Below are 8101 nucleotides of genomic sequence, written 5' to 3' on the forward strand. Positions count from 1 at the left end.
TGAAACCCTAGACCCAGGGAGCAGGCTGGCAGGAGGGGGTGAGACAGCTGCAACCCTCCCTGCCCACGCTGCCGTCATTGCTGGGCACCACAGGGCAAGGGGGAGCAAAACAGGCATTAGAGAGCAGGGGCTGGAGACCCCCTTGTGCTCCCATGCACTTTGGGGAGACAGAGCCTGTAACTCACTTTTATCTGGAGTGCTGGGCTGGCCTGGGCAGGAGGATGAGGGAGGTACCCAGTGCATGGGGCTGGGCCCCAGAGCACTTTCCCAGCCTGGGAGCCCTTGGCAGTTGGGGGATCGGTTTCAGGGCAATGCTGGTAGCGGAGTTCACGGTGGCTTAGTGCAGCAGTGGCTAATGGGGAACAGATGCGAGGGTGCTTTGTGCTGGAGCAGGCCTGGAGGCACAGGAGTGGGGACATCACTTCCTGCACCTGTGGCACTGTCTCTGCGTCCCCAGGAGTGATTGCAGGCCCCTGTATTGGCTGGGGCAAGGAGGCAGCGAGGAGGCAATGTCTGACCTGCCTTCCAAGCTTAGGTGAGCCCTTTGTGCCCCAGGAGCAGCCCAGAAACTGCACTGGGGTGTATTCCAAAAAAATAATTTATCAGGTTGATATTTCATGTACATAAATATTCATCTCTGTGGCTATGTACAGATGCAGCAGGAGCCTGGCAGCAGCAGGGCTCCTGCCCAGAGATACTTCCACTGAAGCGCTGGCCAATGCCCATCTCCCTGGGCAATGCCATGGGCATCCCAGGCAGTGCCCACCTGGAGAGGCTCTAGCTCCTGCTGGCCCACAATACCAGGCAGATCTCAGCCAGGGCTGATGGCTCAGTGCCCAAAAGGAACCCGGAGAGAGGGACGCCCTGTCCCAGTGTTGTGGCTCAGGGCCCTGCCCACCCACTGCTCAGCCTGGACAAAACAGGGACCTTTGGGAACCTGGACCCCCTCCCTGCAAGGGCAGAGGTGGCTTCAGCATCACCCTTCCCTGCCCTCCCTTAAGTCCTCACAGTGGGATAGGAGAAGAGGCGGGGAGCCAGTGGCAGCGGGTCATGGGTGAAGACGGAGTCATCAGAGGAGCAGGAGCTGGCTGTGTCCTCGCAGGAGGGTGAGTACTGCTCGAAGGGCATGGAGAGGTCCAGGTACTGCAAGAAGGGAAGGTGCCATGACCACCAGTGCTGCCCACACTGCCCCCCCCTCACCCACCAACTCCCCTCCTCTCACCTCCTCTGAAACGGCTGCCAGGATCTTGTCCAGCCCCTCCACAAGCTGCTTGAAGGTGGGGCGCTGTGAGGGCACGGCATGCCAGCACTCCCTCATCAGCATGTACCTGGGGATGAGAGAGTGTTAGCAGGGTCTCACCCTGCCCCCTGCCCACCCACCTGGCTGGTACTCACAGCTCGTGGGTGCAATTGGATGGCCGGTCCATGCGGTGCCCCTCTTTCAGCAGCTTGAACAGCTCCTCCACAGGGATGCCGGGGTAGGGGGAACCCCCCAGCGTGAAGATCTCCCACATCAGGATCCCAAAGGACCACCTAGGATCATGCATAGCAAAGAGGGGTCAGATAGATCCTAGGGTTCTCCCCCGGTTTGGCCCACTGCACCCTGCAGTGCTGTGGGAGCAGGGATGGGAGAGGGTGGATCACCCCTGGGGAATATGTGCCCCATTGTCCCCACAGAGTACTCCCACTCTGCTCATGGGGACCCTCCACTACATGCATAACCCCACAGTGCTGCTTTGTCCCACACCAACAACATCTTCAGCCCACACCAAACAGACCCTCATTCCCCTCAGGACTCACACATCGCTCTGGTGGGTGTAGACACGGTCAAACAGGGCTTCAGGTGCCATCCACTTCACTGGCAGGCGACCCTATGAGAGCAACTCCCTGTTCAGCTCAGCCCTGCTTGGGGGTCCCTGTGCCCCTCTCCCAGGAGCCCCACTCACGTTGCTGGTTTTCTTGTAGTAGTCAATGTCGTGAACATCCCTGGCCAAGCCGAAGTCAGCGATTTTCATCACACTCTCTGCTGTCACCAGCACGTTGCGGGCAGCCAGGTCACGGTGGATGCACTGCCAGGGGGAAGCAACACCCACAGAGGTGTGAGATGGTGACTCCAGCTCCACATGTCCCCTTCAAACACTGAAATCACTGTTTCCCTTCCACACTCCCCCCCAAGCACCTCTGCTTGGTGCTCTGATGGTGGGGCCATCCCATCATTGGGCTGGCTGCAGGGACAGGCACAGTGGAGGGGCCACACACACTTCCCCAGGAGGTGGTCAGGCTTTGAGTCCAACATTTTTGGGGAGGTACTGCCTTGAGCTTTGCTGGATGGGGCTGGGAGGCTCTGGACAGCCTATGGGAATGGGCTGGGCTCTCTTTCCACAGGGACAGTGGGTTCACTGTCACTGTCATGCCCTCCCCAGCTGTGCCCAGCACAGCTACCCCACGCAGGCCATGCCAGCCGTACCCGTTTGGACTCCAGGTACTCCATGCCACGGGCCACCTGGTAGACACAGGAGACCAGATCCTTGAAAGAAAGCTGCTCCTCAGGCATCGCCATGACATCAAAAGCGTAGTCAGGTGTCGGGGGCCGGCGGGCACGGAGGTACTCGCGCAAGTTGCCCTTCTCAGCAAACTCCACAATCACGTACAGCGGCCCTGGGAAGGGTGGCCACTTGTTCAACCCCTGCCCTGCCTTGTCCCTTACCAGTTAGCCATTGGCCCCAGTAGTCCACATCCCCTCCCTGCTCCATGTCCATGCCCTGCCTGCACCCTGCCTGCACAGCCCCCTCACCATCCTGTGTGCAGACTCCCAGGAGGTTGATGATGTTCTTGTGTTTGTCCATGAGCTTCATCATCTCCATCTCAGATATGAGGTCAGCCAGGTCCTTGTCGGTGGCATTGTCTAAGGAAGGAGGGCTGTGTCATGATGCCAGCTGGGTGGCACCCCTGCCCAGTGCTGATGCCACCTCTGTTCCTAGGACACTGGCACAGGAGCTGGTACCTTTCAGCATTTTGACAGCCACGGTGATGGCTCTGTCTGGCCAATCCCTGTCTATGCCGTAAGCCTCTGCCCGCACCACCTGGCCAAAGCAGCCTTCCCCCAGGGGCTTCCCCAGCACCAGCCTGGAAGGAACAAGCAGAACCATGAGAAATCACAGTGATGGCCTTATGGTGGCCAGAGACGTTCCTATCCACCACTTGCACGCTCCTGTCCCTAGGGCAGCTGGGAAGAGCAGCCCCTGTCCCTGCCCTGTGTGGTGCCGTACTTGTCTCGGGGGAACTCCCACTTGGCATCAAGGGGCAGGTCCAGCTCCATGACACCAGCCAGCATTGGGGCACAGCTGGAGGAGAGACGGGTGACGCGCATCAGGGATGTGCTGGACTTCCCAGAGGAGCTGGAATCCAGGGAGAACTGTGGAGAGAGACACAGGTCCTCAGCTATCTCATCCCATGCTCCAGGGACAAACAAAGGTGCAACAGAAAAGCACAGACCCTCGCTTGGAGCAATGGGATGAGGCAGTGGGAAGGGCAGCCCCAAGGCTGGCAGCAGAGAAAGGTGTGATGGGCACAAGTGGCACTCATGGAGCCCATTGGTCACCAAGGTCCCCTGCATTACCAGGTCTCAAGTTTGGTACCCACCTGTCGGATGAGTGGGAATTTGGAGAGTTTGTGGACTGCCATGGGCTCCAGGTGCTGCTTGCTCGACTGAGTCTGCATCCGGCACAGCACCACAATGATAATGGCCATGGCCACGGCGAGTGAGCCCGAGGTGTAGATGATGATGTCCGTGTACTTGGTCTCAGGGGCCTCAGCTTCCCGCACCAGCTCCTCTTCTGCAGGGAGTGAAGGAGCTGGCCTGAGGCATGGACTCTGTGTGCTGGTGATCCCAGACTGCACACTGGGTCCCCATCCCTACCTGGCAGGACGGTGAGCCAGGCAGACTGGTAGGAGAGGCCAATAGAGTTCCCTGCCAGGCAGGTGTACTCGCCAGCATCCTCCATGGACACATTGCGCAGGTACAACACCTCCACCTCAGAGCTGTTGATATCTGCAGTCTGTCAGAGAGAGGGATGGATGGTCAGTATCCCTCTTCCTCAGGGGACTCTGTGCACCCCCGTCACCACTTTAGCATGAGTATCTGGGACCTGAGTGCTTCCAGCCCTTATTACCTTGAGCACTTGCACATAGGGGACCCCGTCAGGACCGTAGTTGCTGCCATTCACTTCAATGTGCTTCAGCCACTGGATGTGGGGCTGAGCATCACTGTAGACCTTGCAGAAAAACTCCACATCACTGCCCACCAGGGCTGTGGTGTTGGCGGGTAGCCCAGCCTGCAAGATAGGCCTGTGCGGGGACCTCTCTGTGCACAGGGAGCAGAGCAGTGTCACTGACATGGTGGCCAAGGGCAGAGGCTCCTTTTTCCCTCCTTCTCCACCCACAGTGGACCCACAGAAAGCCCTTCCCCAGCTCTAAAACAGACCAGAGCAACCTGAGCCTGGTCTCCATCCGACATCCCTGGGGTGTGAGGGACACGTGGGCTGCATCAGTGGACAGGCCATGAACAGAAGCTCCTCCACCCCTTTCCCTGACCCCACCAGGCATGGGGAAGCCCAGATCAGCACCATGCTGAGGAACTCTCACCCAGCACGTCCAGGAGGTAGCTGTAGCGGATGCTGCCAAACCTGTTTTCCACCAGGCAAGTGTAGTTGCCGCGGTCAGAGGGCACCACGCTCTCCATCACCAGGCTCCAGTGCTGGTGCCGGAGCTGCAGAGTGGGAGGTAAGGCAGTGAGGTGAGTTGGGGAAGATGGATCCTGGGAGGGAAGCTGTGGTGGGAGGAGCTGGCCATACCCGGATGCCCCCGATGCGGTGCTCCCCTCGGAACTCGCGCCCGTTCTTGAACCAGCGGATGCTGGGGCTGGGGCTGCCTGAGGCCGGGCAGCGGAACTTCACCGTGTTCCCTGCAGGGACTGCATACAGCTTCTTGTCCATCCGGTGTGGGTGAGTCCAGTAAGGAGCTGGGGACACGCAGGATGCACAGTGGGAGGATGCTTGTGCTGGGAGCAGGAGGCAGGAGTGCCCCATGCCCCTGGTTCTGCCCCACCTGCCCTCTCCTGTAGTGCCCCGGTGTGGCACTGACCTCTGTGCACATAGACCGACTCCTCATTTCGGTCTCCGTGGGGGCTCTCCCCATCACTATCTTCATCATCATCACCTGAGGCCAGGGAGTCTGCAAAGGGAAATGAGTTGAGAGGGACATCCCTGCCTGCAGGGCTGGGTGGGCAGTGGCTGCATTGCTGCCCCGGGGGTAGCTGGGTGCTGCCGGGGCTCCTACCCACGACAGAGATGGTGAAGTTGCGCAGGACCTCCCCAGTTCCCCGTGCCCGGCACACGTAGAGCCCTGAGTCCTCGTAGGCAACCTCTGAGATCTCCAGGAGGCTCTGCCGGAGATAGATGCGACCCCCCGAGACGAGTGGCCGGGACTCCTTGTACCAGATCACACTGGCACCACTCTGGTTGGCATCACAGTACAGCTTCAATGTGTTGCCTGGGTCCAGTAGGAGATGTTCCTCTTCTGACTCCAGCAAGGGGCTCTCAAATAGCTCTGGAGAGATGTGGTGAGCACCCACCCCAGTGCTCACCCCTCTCTGATAACAGGACCCCTCCATATCCCTGTCCTACTGTGGAGAGCATGTTGTGTGACACAGCCCAGAGCCTGTCTCTGCCACCCCAGAAGTGGATAAGGGCTGGACTCTGCCCTGAAGCATGGGGACATGATTCCCCAGTGGCATGTCCTCGTCCAAGGCCACACATGCCACCATCCTTCCACCACTCCCAGTGGTGCAGGGTGCTCCAGCCTGTTCTGCCTTACTGAAGGAGGGCACCAAATGCCTCCAGACATCCATCGCTGAACTTCTACAAGCCCCAAGCCCGCCTGGGACCCCTACAGCCTGGCTGTCCCCGGCAGTGCCCGGGCTGGCACAGGAGCCCAGCTTGCTGATGGCCAGCGGCAGCGTGTCCACGTGGAGACAAGAATCAACCTGGCTGCCAGCACAGCAATACCACGGCAGCCCGACTGCCCACGTGCAGGAGCCTGGAGGGGACGAGCGTGTCTCCAGCCTATTGCACGGCCAGCACGGGAGGGATGTGGGGCAGCTTGTCTCTGGCCCCAGGGGACACGTCCTTCTCCCACCATCTCTATGCACAGACTGCCCACACCTCCCCAGGAGCCACACACGGCAGCCACAGCCCACAGCGGTCTCGCAACCCCTCTCTGCCACGTGTGTCCACCGAGCCGCCGCAGCACAGGGACAGCCTGGCTGGAGCCACCCTGCTCCTGTCAGTGATGGAAACGCTGGTCCCTGTGCCGTGACTCCAGCTCCTACCAGCCCTGCCCTGCAAGCAGAGCGGCGGGGCTGCGTGCCCAGGGCAAGCACCCGCATCCCAGCCCGGGGAATCGCCGCCCAGCTGAGATGGAGAAAGTATTCACAAAGCACGACCCCACTCCCGCCGCCCCCCGGCTCCGCTTCGTCCCCCGCAGCCGTACCTGGCTCCATCGCCCTGCCCTGTGCAGCCACCGCCAGCAGCAGCCCCGCCACGACCTGCAAGAGGGGCCGCATCTTCCAGGCCCCCCAGCGCGGGGGTCCCACCCTGCGGGACAGGCAGGGGCGGGTGAGCGGATCCGGGCGGGCAGCCCCCTCCACTCCCGAGGCACCGGGGAGAAGCAGTGCGAGGTCCCCAGGTCACCGGGAGGGTGGGTGCGCATGCACGGGAGGCAGAGCACGGGGATCCCGGGGCAGGAATGGGAGTGCGCACGGAAAGTGGGAAACACTCGTTTGCGTGCCGGGAATCCGACCTCTCCAGCCAGCGGCAGCCTGATCAGGGCGCTAGGGGAGGTTAACCGGGGGCAGGGGACCGCGGGGGATCCCAGGGAGAGGGAGAGTGTCCCGGGAGGGGGGGTCCGAATGGTGCCGGGGGCGAGGGTCGCGGTCGGCGCGGTTACCGGCGGTGACGGGCTCCAGCGGCGGAGCCGCCTGTGCTGCGCGGGCCGGGGCAAAGTCCGGGGACAGCGGGCTCAGCGCCGCCGCGCCCCGCACCGTGGCCCCATGGCGGCAGGGCCGGGGACGGCTCCGGGCTCGGGACGGCTCCGGCTGCCGGCAGGGCTGGGGCTCGCTCCGGGCTGGCTCCGGCCCCGCTCTGCCGCCGCCGCGGGGGCGCGGGCACTTTGTAGGGACGCGCTCGGGTTACAGCGGCCCCGCCCGGAGCGCTGGGGAGGCGGGAGGGGGGGGAGGCGACCGGCACCACTTCGCTGGCATCTCGGCAAACCGACCCGCCGCCGAGCTGGACGGGGGAAGTAGGGGGGCAGCACCCGCCCTACCCCCCAGCAGGGAGAGGTGGCCCCCGGGCCCCTCTGTCCCGGCCCTGCCGGTGCAGCCTCCCCTCGCGGGTGGGGAACGCAGGGGGCTGCAAAACACCCGGGGCTGCTCCTCTGTGCCGTCTTCCAGGCAGACCCCATGCGTGGGGAGCAGCAGATGGGACAGGAGGCAAGGCCACCCCTGTTTCCCACCCGATTGTTGGGAGTGGGAGCACTCCAGCCCCAAGCAGGTCTTGTGGCCCAGGCTGGGCGCTGAGTGTTGCTGGGTGCCCAGCAGCCCACACGCTAATTGTGCCATAATTAGCTGTAGTGTTATCGGTGTTGGTGCCATAAAGTGGCTGTGACCCTCATTAGGAGCCTATAACGGAGCATCATAAAATGTGGGTAAGCTGCGAGCCGGCATTGGAGTGGCCTAATCCAACCCATAAACACTTTGCCCTCACCTTCCCTGTGCTGTTGCCTGTGCTGGGGCTGGCAAACCCCACCATGCCCAGGCCTTGCTGCTTGTTGGCCCATGCAGGACACCTGGGCTCTGGGGGAAACTTCGCTTCAGACACCGAGCTGGTGTGATCCCAGGGAACTATGTCCCCTAAGCATCCTGCTGCCATCAAGAGGGGTCAGTGTCCTGCAGTATATGGCCAGGTCTGGCCCTAGAGCTGCTCTCCTTTCTTGTATCACCGCTTGCTTTGCCACCTGCTTCCCAGCAAGATCTTCCAGGGCTGTG

General features: G+C 61.9%; 1 protein-coding gene across 2 annotated transcripts; it reads right to left on the bottom strand.

Moving 5' to 3' along the window:
* Positions 1-582: 582 nt before the first annotated feature.
* FGFR4 (fibroblast growth factor receptor 4) lies at positions 583-7218 on the bottom strand. Of its 2 annotated transcripts, XM_058848819.1 has the most exons (18): positions 7006-7218; positions 6550-6653; positions 5338-5607; positions 5143-5232; positions 4854-5020; positions 4645-4768; positions 4173-4363; positions 3920-4058; positions 3643-3836; positions 3270-3415; positions 3005-3126; positions 2795-2905; positions 2468-2658; positions 1947-2069; positions 1801-1871; positions 1396-1533; positions 1223-1328; positions 583-1143 (listed from the first exon to the last, which is right to left on the bottom strand). In XM_058848819.1, the coding sequence occupies exons 2-18, from the start codon at positions 6620-6622 to the stop codon at positions 997-999; spliced, it is 2403 nt and encodes an 800-aa protein (XP_058704802.1). In that variant the 5' UTR covers positions 6623-6653; positions 7006-7218; the 3' UTR covers positions 583-996. The 2 variants fall into 2 exon arrangements, with proteins under 2 accessions (XP_058704802.1, XP_058704803.1); XM_058848820.1 differs by lacking the exon at positions 5338-5607.
* Between the last annotated feature and the right edge of the window lie 883 nt (positions 7219-8101).

This window comes from Poecile atricapillus, chromosome 13 (genome assembly GCF_030490865.1).
Source record: "Poecile atricapillus isolate bPoeAtr1 chromosome 13, bPoeAtr1.hap1, whole genome shotgun sequence".
In the NCBI taxonomy this organism is placed as follows: Eukaryota; Metazoa; Chordata; class Aves; order Passeriformes; family Paridae; genus Poecile; species Poecile atricapillus.

What these genes read in the sequence shown, in the direction of transcription:
- FGFR4 (XM_058848819.1), bottom strand. Translation starts at nt 6,622, where the DNA reads ATGCGGCCCCTCTTGCAGGTCGTGGCGGGGCTGCTGCTGGCGGTGGCT. An exon ending in CTTCACCATCTCTGTCGTGG is followed by an intron (nt 5,233 to 5,337) that starts GTAGGAGCCCCG and finishes TTCCCTTTGCAG; the next exon opens with ACTCCCTGGCCTCAGGTGAT. An exon ending in GGCTGTCAAAATGCTGAAAG is followed by an intron (nt 2,906 to 3,004) that starts GTACCAGCTCCT and finishes CTCCTTCCTTAG; the next exon opens with ACAATGCCACCGACAAGGAC.